Here is a 15,492-nt window from a genome sequence, read left to right on the forward strand (position 1 = left end):
ATAGTCTGGTGCTAAGAGTGCTGACAGCTGTGTCACCGTGTCCTCCTGTGCTCAGGAGACTGGTGATGTTGTGGTACCCAAGTTCAGCGAGCAGAACAGATGGACCCCAATATCTTCTTGACTTGAATTATTTTAGCAATTCATATCCAGAGTGTTATCTTTGCAACGACCCAGGACAGATTGCTTTATCGTTGATCAGGACATGGGCAGACTCTTTTATACCACTCTCCTTTTTCACAGTTTGTTTCTAGCCTTCCTCACTGGGACTGAACTAAATATAAATCTAGCATGGAGGAAGGGGAAAGGGAAAGATGTTTCAGACATATGTGTGAAGATGCAACTAAAAGACTGCTTTAAACTGCTTCCAGGTCTCAATCTTAGGCAAAATAATTTCTCAGTATACTTTGGGGAAGACATGAGAAATGAGACTCATCATTCATAGAAAAATCAGTGTGGAGGATCCTAGGATTTTGTGTCACTTCAGCCACTGAGGAGCACATATTGATGGAATGGTGCTTTGCCATGCTGTAGGCTCAGGGCAGATGGATTTCCCAAAATATACACACACATAAATCAAAAGGAAAATTGACATCATATGTTAACAAGCAACTGATTACACTGCAAATAATGTTTCAAAGCCACATATCCGCCACTTGTAAACAAAACATCTCCCTGATCCAAAGCACTTAAGACAATGCAGCAACAGCTTTTATCTCCGAAGAGGTGGAACCAGAGCTGCGCCAGCACTGATATAAAATCTGTAATCTAAAAATGAAACCAGATATTGCAGTGCATACTCAGATTCAGGAAAGGCTTATATTGCTTTATGGCTAGTAAGACTAATAATATCTCTTACTGTGACAAAGTTTTTATTTTTAAAGACACACATACTCCTACTTCAGCACGCAGATTAATCTTCCTGCAAGTGACAGTAACTCAGACTGAATGAGACTGTAATACATGAAGCACTATTTTGGATAAGTGGCCCCCAGGTATAATCTTTTCCTAAACCCCTCTGCATGTTTAAGATTGTACTCTGATTACATTGATGAGAATGGGCTCCCCAGGAAGGGCCAGGCAGCTATCACAGGCTGCTGTAGCAATTTATACACTTTTTCTTATCAGCATCCTGAGCAGCCCGCTCTGCCTAGATAAGGAGTTTGATGCTAAATTCAACCTTCCTGTCTCTGGTAGCTGCTTCCCCCTTCCTGTGAATGCTGTTTACATCAGGGCGGTCAGGACACGGAATTCCGAGCACACTCAGCTTGCTGCCTATCCCAAAGCTCCTAGCTGAAACACATATGCTCACTATGACATCTACTGCAATGTCTTAGAGTAAGGCCATATGGCTTGCCTTTAAATAGAGACTGAAAAATTCTATGGATACTTTATAAATACCTTATCACCATTCAAGAGTGAACGTTTTTTTCCCCTCTGCAGGCAATCACATTTTCTAAGCAGAGGAATTTAAGGTACTAAGGAGCTAAAATATTATGTGCTGGTTTGACCGCTGTGAAAATGTCTTTCCTCCTCTCTGCCTCCCAGTTCTTAAGCAAAAAGTTCTGAAGCTGCAAGGGTTTCAGTTTCACTAAACTCTCTTGAACAACTTCAGAATCTTTTTGCTTATATCTGAGTAGCAGTTATAAACAACTGTCTAAGAGGGTTTTACAAGCCCTGAATATCTTAGCTCTTATATCTAAATATAATATCTATGTTAGGTGTTACCTCTAAAACCTGTCAACAGGAGACAGGTTTCAAAATACTGCAGGAAATGCTGAAGCAGGGAATGGGCTGGATGGATTCACCCCCATCTTCTGGGCCAGCCTGTGGAACTGCAATCATAAAGATCCCTAGAAAGGACACCTCTCGTGAAGTTTTGTCCTTGCTTTTGGCAAATAGTGGACATTTGAACTTCTCCCTGCAGCATGCTATTTTTATTTCTTTCACTTAGTGTGTCTTTAGTTTAGAAGCAAACAAAAACCAATGGCTTAGTTCTTACCTGAAAAAATGTTTTAACAGAAGTTTTCTATATGAAACCTTTCACAGTGTGCTACTCAGCCTTGCTTGTTCCTTTCTGCTCAATTAAACTTTTAATTCAATTGTTTCTCCTATTAGAAGAAATCAAATAAGCAAAGAATGAATTGTTACAGAGATCACTCACCTATGGTGTAACTAGGCTAAATTTAGATGATACTCCCTATTTTACCAGTAAAATAAGCAAACTTTAGTTTAATGGTTTAGATATGTTTGTGCTTCTAGTTAAAAGCACCTTGTCACTTCTGCAGAAACAGACACAACCTAACTGGTTATTGGAAATAATATTTACTTCCATCCACTTTAAATCTGCTTTGTACACTCAAACTTTCTGGATTCCCAAAGAACCAGAAGTGAGTTCAGAGAGTGAGACTGCACTAACCTCAGCCGTGGCTCATGGATGATGGACTGCAGGATGTAGGTCTTTGGATGATTCCCATGCTGTATCTCAGACTGCTCTGCAGCATTTCTGGTCTATGTTACTTTCCTACATAGACAGGAACAACTGGGTTTTTTTTGCATTTCTAAATTTTGGACTTTTACTATTTCCTTTTAAAGAGCTGTCACCTTGGGTGATGTGCTATATAAATATTGTATTGAACATTAGAAGATCCTAACATATGGAACCTCTACTTCCCAAAATTATTTAGCATTTTCAGGGAAAAATTAATTTGGGGAGGGTGAAAAAAATCATGAGGCAATTCAGGTTTTCTACTGATGTTATTAGAGGATAAACATACACAAATATACCTAGATATGTACACACAGAGTTTTTTATGCTTCTTTAGATGACAGTTAAAAAGTTAATCTACTTCAGTATTGGGCAAGGATCACTTGAAGACCGTTTGGATAAATTCACACAAAAATCAAATCCAATTGCTACAGATCTGGCTACCACACTGATAATGACACTAGTAGGAGACAAATGCAAGAAGCCTCAGTCCGTTGAATGTAAACCATTATTACAGAAAAAAATAGAAGTATGAGCCTCTATTAGTGAAGCAGAAGCCTGAACTGCAACACTCAGCGGTGCTGCTCTGCCCTCTGCAGACCGGACTGTATAATCACATACTAACCCTGATCACGCACTTCTAAAGCACATCTAACTCCACAGAAAAAGAAGTTATCAAACTGAATGAAACACACAGAAACACCACTGTGAGACTTCAAGTCCTAAATAAGTCAGGAGTACTCCTGAGGCAGCACGTGGTTTCTGAGTACCTTCACCGTGTCCACACTGGCAATTAAGTTAGGGAAATAATTATTGCCTGAATAGCACCAATGCCTGGAATCCAAATTCAGAATGAGGTACAGGAAGTATTTATGTTTGTTACTCTAATGTAAACCACACAGCATTTCTTGATGGTGGAGAAACAAGTTCCAACTCCCATATACAGAGCAACTCCTCCCTGGTACTAGGAATGGTTTTCTACAGCAAGACCCAGGGCACGTGGACCACAGCAAATGTGTGACTGATAGACCAGGCTACCAGCACCCCACTCTGCAAGTTGTTATATGCCACCCTGCACACCCTGCCTCCACCTTTTATCCTCGCTAAACATCCAAGAAATGTGGCAAATGCATCCACCTTTATGAGCTCTCTATAATTTCATGTGCTCTCGTCATGTTAGCTGGTAAAGAATGTTAAAGCTTATTAATTCTCCTCTATTTGCTGCATCCCCACTGATGTGAGAAAACACACACAACAGTACTTATTGCTTCTCATGAGCTGGACAATGCTTTTGTATGAAGGACATGTCATAACCCTCCTGGCTTCTCTTGGATAGGAATAATACAATAGAATTCACACAACACACAATTCAGATTTGTTCCAACTTTTCATTTAATTAAGTGCTGACATTTGAAAAACTTTCTCAAAGCACACATGCCAAACCCTAGGCATCAGATGTGGCCCTCACAAATGAGCAGCACCTGATGTTCCTTTACTCCACCTGCCACCTGTCTGTGGTTATCGGGTGTCACACCACAGACAGAACGTCAGCTCTTCTGAAAAAAGAGCCTGGCAGGAAGAAAAATTTGCGTATGCAGCTCCCAACATAGCACTTCTTGTATTGTGTGACTACCACGTGTGCTGGTTACATGACCCAAAGACTCACATGTCAGGAAACAAGAGAAGTGGCAGTCTTTCAGCAAGTGGCAGTATTTGCAGAATAACTTCAGTACAAAACTAAAATAAGTGTTTGGGGAAAAAAGGTCTTTATTTGATATTGCAAAGTTTGCAGTAAGTGATGTTATTATGCTTCTGTAAGTTAAATTTAATGGTGGGTCAAGATTCTTAATAATGACTCTTCTGAGCTATATTCACCTTCCATAGTTTGCAGGTAAAACAAGTGAAAGTTAGAGCAGCACATTAAAATTTGATGGAATCTCATTTTGCCATCCTTCATTGCTTTTATTTTTTTTGAGGGACCTGCTGCAGACTAATGGGACAGGCTAGAAAATTTCCAAGTGTATCAGTAAGCAAAATAAAAGTCTCAAATTTTCACCCTGCCCATTTCACAAATGGAAATTGTATAATTAATCCAAAGCAAAAAATTGGAGGAAAACAAGGGTCACATTTATACTTAGCAACACTGTTCTCCAGTGACTTCCATTTGACAACAGCTGAATTGCATTCTTAAACAGAATTCTTTACATATTCTTAAACAGAATTCTCTACATAATCCCTGCTATCTCAGATAACTGACACAGAAATATCACTTAGGGTCTGGGCTACATCGTGAAAACCTTGTACAATCTGACAGTACCTTCATCAAACAAACATTCAAGCCCTAGTTTTACCTTTCTTTACATTCTTTTCATCCAAGGACTTTGGAGTGGTTTGTAACATGTAACTGAAGAAAGCAAAAGAAAGGAAATCAGATCTTAATGCTGCTCCTCCTTCCAACAAAATAATTGTATCTAATGACATAGCAATTATTCTCAAATCTAGAAATATGCTAAATTCTGAAAACCCATACAAGAAGCACTATTTCTATACCTGTCTGCAACTTCTCTTGGACAAAAAGCTGTCATATCCCACCACTCTAACCAAGGCCAGAAGCAAGTTAACTACACTTGAATAAACCTGATTATTTCAGGGGAATGTTCAGCATACAGGAGACACGCTCCTTTTCCAAGTCGCATAAGACTTGGTCTCATGAACTGAGATGGGAATTAGGATTTTCCTCATTTCCTGCTCACAAGTTGCAAGCCCAGCTTGTTTCTATGCTGTGGCACAAGTTCCAGTACAACTCTAGCCAAAAGACACCCTGTGGAACTACTTGGTCATGAGTTCCAAATAGCCTTGGAACAGACGAGCCAAGGCAACTCAGCGTTTTTGAAATGCATTCTTTAAGAATGGAAAGCAGATTTCGTCTTCCCCAGAGCTTGTTGCCTTCCGTTGGGTTCTTCTCTTAGGCACTCTTCTCTTAAACACTGATGCTCTCTAGGCATGAAAGTCGCTTGGGCCCATCTGAAGAAAACCCGGGAACACTCACTGTGTACAGCCCAGACCAGGGCTACATCTTCACAAAGGACAGAAAGGCAAGCAGAGCTCTTCCAGGAGCTGACTGAGCATTAGCCAACTGGTCTCTGGTCCTGAACCTGCAGTTTTGGACTCCAGCAGTTGAAACTTCAGCCTGAAATACTAAATTCACTGAAAACAATACATGACCCTAAATATGTCTGTACCATCATGCCAAGCAGTACCTCTCCAAAGCCAACTCACCTCTGACTCTACAGCAAGGCTGCATGGGGCACTGGAAGGTGAAGTCTGGAGCACTGAAGAAGCACTGCCAGGCTTTCCAGGCACACTGCTGGGCCTCTGCAGGTTCTAAAACAAGCACTCACGGGAGAACAAGGTAAGCAGGGTGCAGAGTACGTGACGCCTCTGGTCACTACTGAGATCTGCTCTTTCAGAGGGCGACAGACACAGGAATCACCTCTACAAGAAAGACCATGCAATTGTTTTGGAAAAGCTCAGAAAGAGAATAAATGGACAGATTAGAACCATGAGCAAAACTTCAGAGAAAGGGAAATGGCTCTGTACAGCTAGAATTGCCCAAAGTAAGTAATTCTGAATTTATCTGTACAGACACACGTGCTGCACAGCAAAAATACTGACAGATGTCCCATTTTGAGACACCTTTCAGTGTAGTAAATGACAGGACTGGTTATTCTTTACTCCCTCTCCCCCTGCATAAAACTCAAATCTATCTTCTGTGTTATTTATACATAAAGAAAAGAAAAAGCTCATAAACTATAGCAACATTGACTGTAAGCAAGACAATTCAAGGAACAGTGTTACTGAGGGAAGGGAGTGTGTTGAAACAGGACAGTTACACTTTCTGAATACACAGTATTTTAAAGAGAAGCTGAAGTGAAAGCTAAGTGAAACTGAAAAAAATCTTAATTTGAACATCATTGAGGATATATATTTTCTCACTCTTAAAAGCCTGAGCCTTTTTCCCTTGAAAATATCAATAAAAGAGTAACATACCCTTCAGAATCTCTTTAAAATTGCATATTTAATAATTGCACAATAACTTGCTCATCTCTTGTGCAGTGAGGGCTGAAGAGAAGTTCAAGAAACTCACTGTGGTAGAAGTCCTTAGTCAGCAGCAAGTGCTCTGAAGAAAGCAGTAGGAACTGGAAGAAAATTTTCAGCACCTGCAGTTTTTGGGTACTGGTGGGTAAAAGGAAGTAAAGTTTTGGGGTGTCCTGAAACCTTTAAGATGAGAGCTGATTCCATAGTAATTTTTTAAGAGATGAACAACCACTTGCTCTCATTAACAGCTATGAGCAAAGCAGAAAAGCAGGATTCACTTCTGTGCAGGAATTCATACACTTCTGTGTCATGGTTGTTTCTCAGTCCACCAGTTTGAGTCCAAGATTCTGCAGACACGGGAAATAAGGCTCTCTGCTAGATGTGAGGAACCGTCTCAAGGTGCTTTGCCCACGCCCAAGTCTGTTACTTCCTCTTCTTTTCTTTAACACTACTGTATGAGCTTTCACCTCATTTAGCTTCCAGAAAGCCTCCAGGTTGGTTGTTTCTCCTAATAATTCAAATCCCCACACAGCTTGCCAGACAGTTAAATTAAATTAAAAAAAAAAAAGAGTTTTCAGGTTGAAATCTGGGTGTTACAATCTATTTCTAGATCTAAATATTGCAATTTTTCCATCTGTTCTCGGAAAACTGGGTAGGAAACAAATTGATTTTAAGACCCATTTCAACACAAGAAGACTTCATTCTCCATGTTTACCACAAACCCACCGAAGCTGCTGCTCTGTTTGGAGGTCAGTTAATTCATCAATGGATCTCCAGCTGCACTGACAAGCATATGCACGTGCTCCTTTCTTCTTTATCATCTTTGCTCTTAGTTTACTGAGCTCAGGCATGTTATTCCTGCCAAAGAAGTGAATTCAGCTTAGGATCATGCTTTTTTTTTTTTTTTCCTAAGAAAAAATATTCACGAGGCCATTTCAAATCAGAAGACATCTTAAGGACAATTCAGAGTGCCACTGTCATGGATGAATTTAGGCATATATTTGAATTCTGTTTTGAATGCAATCCTTTCCCGAGAGCAGTCTCAGTGCTGTGCTCCCAGATTGACTGCAGATTGATGTTTTTGTAAACAACGTTATCTGTTGGGTTTAGAGACTTCCAGTCAGCCTCCAGAAAAAGAGTTGGGAAGAAAACCAGGCAGAGTTAATTCCTGTGTTAAAAAACGATCCAAAAATGTATTTATCTTATCAAACTTACTGTAAAATTGCTATGCATAATGGGTAAAATTACAGAGTTAAACTTTTCATTAGGAACTATTACTCAGGATGATTGTTAAAGGGACTGAAATGAAATGGCCGTAAGACTGTACATCAAACCAGAAATAATTCCTGTGCAGCTAATAACCACAACAAATGAAAAATCAGCATGGCTATGACAAAACCAAGTTGTTTCAAAAAAACCAAGTGAAAATGTAGCATTTTAGCTAACTTTGCTCTCATGACCTCTTGCCGGCCATCAATTACTGGACACTGAATTGCAAAAAAACATTAACAAGCCCAGCTAAATAAAGAAAACCCAAAACAAGTGTCAAAGGAAGAACTTTTAGAAAAAGAGATCATGCACCTATTGATGGAAGGAAAATGTTTAATCTTAAAGTTTGCTTTCTAAAATTCAGGTTTGTCAAAATAAACAGCTAAGTATCTTGCTAAAGATTACGTATTTTAATCAATTTTACAAATATGTGATACTAATGCTGCTCATGTGGGTGGGGTTTTTTTTCAGTTTCATTTATTAATTTCAAGATCTGAGAAGCAAAATAATTTTGACTTAGGGTAAACAAAAGAATCCCACTTTTATTTTTTTTTATCCACCTTTCCCACTACCAAACTCATCTTAGGAGACCAGTGCAGCATGGTATTTTTAAAGCTGCTTTAAATAATAGGAAAAATAATGGTATTCAGAAAGAGATAGAAATTTTGAGACAGGAAGAAAAATACACGAATAACCAAAGATGTAATACAGGAAAAATAATGGAAAAGGAGCTGATGTCTCCATTATTGTTCTGCTCTGGCTGTCACACTCCTCACTGTCCAAGCACTATCTCTGAACACATCCACCTCTTCCGTCAGTTAACGGGCACACACAGAGACTGTACTAAAATAAGAGAAATCCAATTTGATGTCTGTATTAGGAACATGCCTACTAAACTACATTTCACTAAGTCTTGGCATTAACTTTAGAAAAACTGGGAATAAGAACTCCTTAAGTCTTCAAAAACTATTTAAAGAATTAAAGACATCACAATATAAGCAGAAAAGAAAAATCCCACCTCTCCATTTAACCAAACCTTTCTTTCAAGAAAGAAATCTGTTAAGAAATGAAGCTATTTGATTTTCACTGAACATGACAGCATACTTGATAGAGGAAAAAAGAACATCTGACTTGAAACCATCACAGTCTGTATAACTGAAAGTGATGTGCAAAGCACATGCTGAACAGTCTGCATTCATGTTGTCGACATTGTAGACACCCTGCACTGGTTGGCAGAGGCCAACCCATCACATGGATTACCTGCTTATTTTAGCAACAAGCTGGCCTTTTGATCCATGAAACTTGAATTCTTTTTAAAGCAGAGGGAGAGTCATGGGAGAAGAGACAGAAATGGATGGAAACAAATTTTGGGAGATGTTGCTTCCCCTCCCCACAGAGTTTCCCACCTGATCCCAAACAGGTAGCATGCATGCTTCTTTTTAGGTGACACAGCAGTGCTAAGGGCTTTTCATCTTTCCTGTTCATATCAAGCCCCAAAGCACAGAAACACAACACTAATACCAAACCCACCTCAGACCCACCTGAAAAAAAGATAATCACAGGACTGATCCCAGATGTAGTCATTGAAAAGTGACACTCGGAAGTCACAAGCAGTACAACGTAGCTGATCACACGTTCTGGACAAAGAAGAACAATCAATCAGAGAAGCTGACTGATACAATGTACACGGATCATACCTGGTGTGCAGTACAGCACACTCAGAAATACCAGAAGCAATGTCACCTAATCTTAATGCTTTTACATCTCTGTCATGTTCAGAATTATGGTATGTGATTTAATTATATGTTCATGTATTATTTTTACAGGTTCCTATCCTCACTGAACACATGAAATAAACTGATATTCACTTGATATATTCTCTTTAGTCTTCCTCACTGGTACAGGACATGGGTAGCATCCAAATATGTGTTGAGTACATTATTACTTACTACAAAAAATGCCACATGGAAATGCAGTAATGTTCTATAGAATGTTGTGGATAAATTTTCAAAGTACCTCTTCTGCTAAATTCACCTGCAATTGCAAAGCACTCTGACCATTTTCAGTTCAGGTTCTGGGATGAACCAGCCCACTGATTTAAGTCACATACTTGGCAACACATAGAAAAATGAAGAGAGGCAGGGAAAAATAACAATGCAGCAGCAATTTCCTTAACTACTTGTTACTGATTTTTGGTTTCATGTCTCATTTGCAAGCATCTTTGAATACCTCAAACAAACAAAAGGTCAAGTGGTCAACAACAGAGGACTGGAAGGGACCAGTTGATTTCAACTGCAGTTACAGGGAGCCACTTCTTTAGATGACTATAAGGCTGTTCTGCCCTGTTCAAATGCAGAATTTTGTACCACCACAGAAACACAGCTGTGAATAAAAATAATGATAAAGCAAGTAGCACATATTTTTTCAGGTTTCCTACCTTTTTGAAATATTTGTTCCTATCCCAGATGGTGAAAGGCTTCCACCCAGGTACACTGGACAGCATCTATATGGATTCATTAAAAAATATTAAATTATAGCAAAACAGGTTGGAGAAAGCAGTACAACATTTTTCCTAGTTTAACCACATGGTATTTCTAAAAAAAATATTTATTAAATATAGGCAAAACATCCAAATGCTTTTAAACTACAGAATATTAAAATTTCCATTACCAAAGTGTTCAAAGAAAAACTCTTATGAAAATCACTCTCTATGCCAAATACACAAAGGTCTATATATTGCAGCATTTGATAAATGTATATGTCCATAAGTCAAAGGAAGATGTTGTTCAATAGCTTAAATAATTAATAAATTTATAATAAATTATTTTGATCAACTGAAAACACATTAACAATTCTTTGAAATTACCTGTTTATCTTTGTTGTTCTTTACAAAGACTGTTTCTCTTCTCAGCGTCTTTCTTAAGAAATGTCAACACAGATTAAACAGCAGCACTATTATTAGACTGATAAGAAGTTATAATCAAGCAATGTCCAACAGGCCCAAATATTTTTCACCTACCTTTTCCTATATGCCGGTACAACAACTTTATTTCTTTCAGGTGTGAGACTTGCAGAATTAGACTTCAAATTCTGTTTAAAAACAATCCAAGAATAAAATGCAGCATTACAGCAAAGTCACAATATTCTGTTTTACTTAATAACCAGGAGCCAGAAAATCTGAGTCACAGAAGACGGGGACTAAGACTCTAGGATATTTCTTGTTCAAGTTTATGAGGCTCTGAAGTAACAGGTAAGTGAGGAACAAGGCTTCTCTTCCCATACTGAATTTCCAGCTCTGGCCGAAGGAATTCCACACCACATGATCGCTTAGACTTTACAATCAAGACTTAGTATTTCATGCCCTCCTTTTAATAATTCTGCTTTTAAAACCAGTTATAATTTGGAATCTCTCCCTCGATGTCTTTTAGCTTTTGTTTCATTAAAACCCATCAAGAACTTAGATTATTCAAAAAGATAGTCTTTGAAAAGTTTCTTATTTGCTGTACACAGAAGAGTTTATTTGAATTCTAGAATATTAGAACTCTAGATCCTAAGTGGGAAGTTCTAGGGATATAAAATGATAAAATTATACAAATTTACTGACATAATTCTCTCTCCCTCAGATGTATACAAGTATTTTTGTTGGTTCAGATTTAGCCACTCTGTAAAAAACGAAAGACAAACAAAACAAAAACCATGTCACTCATGAAAATAAGAGAATCTGCAGGAGGTTATGAAGTATAAGTAACACCATTTACTACTGCTGATACCCAAATGAATATCTATTTTCAATGCCTTCTATCATTGTAACTGTCTTGAGAATGTAAATTTGTGGCTTCATCTCCATCTCCTGCTGTGAAATGAGGAGTCATTTGCAGAGGATACAAAACGGGGAGCAGTGGTTGGTGTGTCAGATGACTGCACTGCCATTAAGAGGGACCTCAAATGACTTACAGAAATGGGCTGAAAGCAATCTCTTCAAGTTCAGCTAAGGTGAAATGCAAACTCCTGCCCCAGGGGAGGAATAATCCTTATGCACAGAACACCACGTGGGCTGACCAGCCGGAAAGCGGCTTTGCAGAGAAGGCTGTGGGAAATTTGGTCGATAACAAGTGGACCAGGAGCCAGCAGTGTGCCCTTGCGGCACAGAAGGCCAACAGTATCCTGGGCTACATTAGCAGGGATGTTGCCATCACGTCCAGGGAGGTGACCCCTCCTCTCTACTCAGCACTGATGAGACAGAATCGCAGAATCATTTCAGCTGGAAGGGACCTTCCCCAGCTCAAAGCAGGGTCAGTTTCAGCAGCTTGCCAGGGACTGTGTCCGGCTGCATTTTGAAAACCTCCACAGACTGAGACTCCACAACCTCTCTGTGAAGTCTGTCCCTGTGTTTGACCACCGTTGCAGTTTAGAAAAAGTGTTTTCTTGTGTACAGATGGAATTTCGTGTGTTTCAGCGTATGCCCATTGTCTCTTGCCCTGTCACTGGGCACTACGGAGGAGAGTCTGGTCCCTTCTTTACCACAACTATAGTTATTTACACACATTGATAAGATCCCCCTGGAGCCTTCTCTTCTCCAGACTGAACAGTCCCAGCTCTCTCAGCTGCTCCTCATATGACAGGCATTCCAGTCTCTTAACCATCTCCATGGGCCTTTGCTGGAGGTTCTCCAGTAGCTCCACCTCTCTCTTGTATTTGAGAGACCAGAACGGGACACGGTAGTCCAGATACAACCTCACAGACATGTTTGGAGCACTACGTCCAGTACAAAAGAGGCATGGACATAATGGAGTGGGCCCAGGAAAGGACCATGAAGGTCATTAAGGATTTAGACCATCTGACATCCAGGTATAAGCTAAGACAGTTGGAATGGTTTAGCCCAGAGAAAACAATGGTCAGGAGAACCTTACGAAGGTATGTCAGGGAAGAATAAAGAAGACGTAGCCAGACTCTTCTCAGTGGGGATCACTGACAGGAGAGGCAATGGATGCAAACTGAAGTACAACAATTTCCACTTAAACATATGAAAAATCTTTATGACTTGTGAGGGTAGTCAAACATTGCAACAGGCTGCTTAGAGAGGCTGCAGTCTACATCCCCAGGGATAATCGAAAGCCATTTGGACATCGTCCTGGGTAACTGGCTCTAGGCAGTCCTGCTTAAGCAGGTGGTTGGACCAGATCGTCTCTAGAGGTCCCTTTTCCAACTGTGACCATTCTGTGATTCTGAGCATTGACACTATGCTCTATTTTGAACTAGCATTTTGTTTAATTGCCTGTTACTGTGTAGGTAAGAACATCTCTTTGTATTTCTCCTGTTCCTCAATACAGGATTACTGCATTTTCCTTTCTGCTTTATTTTCCAAGTTTATTCTACAGCTTGTTTTCATTCATATTTTGCTTTAGAAGTTTTAGCTTATGGTGCTTTTACTTCCATTGTTGAACCTGACTTGTTCTGAATTTCTCCAAACCCCTACTCACCAGAGGTGTTTTGGTAAAGCTGCTGTCATTACAGATTTCATCAATAATGTCATCTAGATCTTCTTTGCTGCTGCCAGCACTCATTAACACTTTAGCTGATCTGAAAAATAAATAAACCAGCCTTCATCTTTGTAGCAAGACAACAGCAATTCTAAGAACTGTGAATTAAAAAATATAAACAGTTACAGCCTTTTTGCTCTAATATTTTTGTAGTATCTCAGGTACACCATTCAAATAATGACTGAACAGATGTAAACTGCAGGATAACACCTTGCAGGATAACCTTGAGTTGTCGCATCATAGGTCTTATTTTTGCTTGCTTCTTTTATTTCCAACCACTTCCAACCCTGAATAAAATTGTGACAGTATAACCCATGCTACACTTACTGGGCAATTAACTGGACAACCCTGATTTTTCACATTTAGCTTCAGCAGCAGGAGCACAAAAAGGTCAGAGGAAGGTCTCTACTCAAGTTATACAACTGCAGGGGTTCTGAAGAGAATTCCTGCTGAACTGGATGCATTTAGAAAGACCACCTGCACTTTGCTTTCACTCAAGTAACACTCAAGTCTTCTGTTTGCTAGCTCTTTGTCAAAGAAAGAGAGGCCTGTAGTACTGCTGTGTTAACCAATCACGAACAAATCTACTCCTGAGAAAGAAGAAAACTGTGATTTTTTTTTCAAGATTGTCGTTAGATCGACTAAAATTAAGTGCTCATCTAACCATTATGCAAACAATGTGGAAGTCCAGTAATGTGGCCAAAGGTAGTGGTCTTGCTGGTCTTGCATTAGTCATTGGATTCTTCAAGATCCTTTCCTTGGACTCTGAACTGTGTGTAAGTGCTCAGCAGCCCACCTGTGGAGACATCTGGCCAAGCCTCTCTGGTCCACAGACCTTCCAAAGGGAGTCCGAGATGTCTGTGAGGGCTGGGATGTAAACCTGATAGTCAGGATGGAAACCCAAGGGCTGGCAAAGATGCCTGTCAGGGCCAGGCTGGAAACCTGAGGGCAAGCAAAGACACCAGTGAGGGCCAGGATGGAAACCTGATGTCTGGGACTGAAGCCTGAAGGCAGGAACAGATGTCAGAAACTGAACACTTGGCAGTACTGTCAGCAATGACCCTGTCGGCACCAAACTTGCTGGTATTATCATCATTGTTTTGAAAATTGTGGAATTTGAGGCAGATACCTCAAAGTGTAGTGTGTAAGTTAAATGCTTACTGTAGTAGATATGGTTAATAAAGCATGAACAGAAAAATTATGAACAGAAAAAACAGACCCGAAGGAACAGCATGAAGCTGTGTCAGGGGAGGTTTAGGTTGGATAGCAGGAAAAGGTTTTTCACCCAGAGGGTCACTGGGCACTGGAACAGCTCCCCAGGGAAGTGGTCACAGCACCAAGCCTGACAGAGCTCAAGAAGCGTTTGGACAATGCTCTGAAGCACATGGAGTGACTCTTGGGGTGTCCTGGGCAGGGCACAGAGTTGGACTTGATGATCCTTGTGGGTCCCTTCCAACTGAGAATATTCTGTGATGTGTATGAAATGACTGAAGTATCAAGAGAATAAAAGCTTTGATAATGCTATTGCTAAAGTTCTTCCTGCTCTAAATCGCAAGATTTATAGATATTTGAGGTGAGTTAGATACAGAGAGCTCTCATGAGGTCAGTTACAGAGCAAAGTAATCCCACAACCCTAACTCAGAGGCAAAGTAGTGCAGCTTTTAACGCCATATTTAATCCGAGGCTGCGGTACACGCAGGAGACAAAGACTCTCTGAAGTAACTAAACTCGCTGGCACACGATTTGGATCTTTAAACAACAAGGGCTGCAGGTGACACTTGCCGACCGTCAGCCCGGTTCCGGCTCCCGAACCCGCGTATTTTGGGTTCCTGAGACGTGTGGCCACACGGGCCAGGCGGGGACGGGCTGCGCGCCACCCAGGCGGCGCCTCGCTCGGCGGGGAGCGTTGTGAGGGCGCCGGGACCGCGGCGGGACCGCTAACCTGCGCTCCTCAGCCGCCGTGGGCTCCTCCTCGCCGCCGCCGCGCCGGTGGCACAGCCGCCTCTCCACCTCGTCCAGCAGCCGCTCCAGCTCATCCGCCATCTTGCCGCCCAGCGGTTGCCGAGGCAGCCCCGCGGCGCGGGCGGGGTCTGCGCGCCC

The 15,492-nt window shown here is 40.6% G+C and overlaps 1 protein-coding gene across 1 annotated transcript; it reads right to left on the reverse strand.

The window, feature by feature from the left end:
• Positions 1-3,853: 3,853 nt before the first annotated feature.
• On the reverse strand, positions 3,854-15,473 carry C1H8orf37 (chromosome 1 C8orf37 homolog). Its single transcript, XM_032129807.1, has 6 exons — positions 15,335-15,473; positions 13,333-13,432; positions 10,872-10,942; positions 10,290-10,355; positions 9,394-9,489; positions 3,854-7,441 (listed from the first exon to the last, which is right to left on the reverse strand). Exons 1-6 carry the CDS (start codon positions 15,433-15,435, stop codon positions 7,282-7,284), a joined length of 594 nt encoding a protein of 197 aa, XP_031985698.1. The 5' UTR covers positions 15,436-15,473; the 3' UTR covers positions 3,854-7,281.
• Positions 15,474-15,492: the final 19 nt, after the last annotated feature.

Source organism: Corvus moneduloides, chromosome 1 (assembly GCF_009650955.1).
Source record: "Corvus moneduloides isolate bCorMon1 chromosome 1, bCorMon1.pri, whole genome shotgun sequence".
In the NCBI taxonomy this organism is placed as follows: domain Eukaryota; kingdom Metazoa; phylum Chordata; class Aves; order Passeriformes; family Corvidae; genus Corvus; species Corvus moneduloides.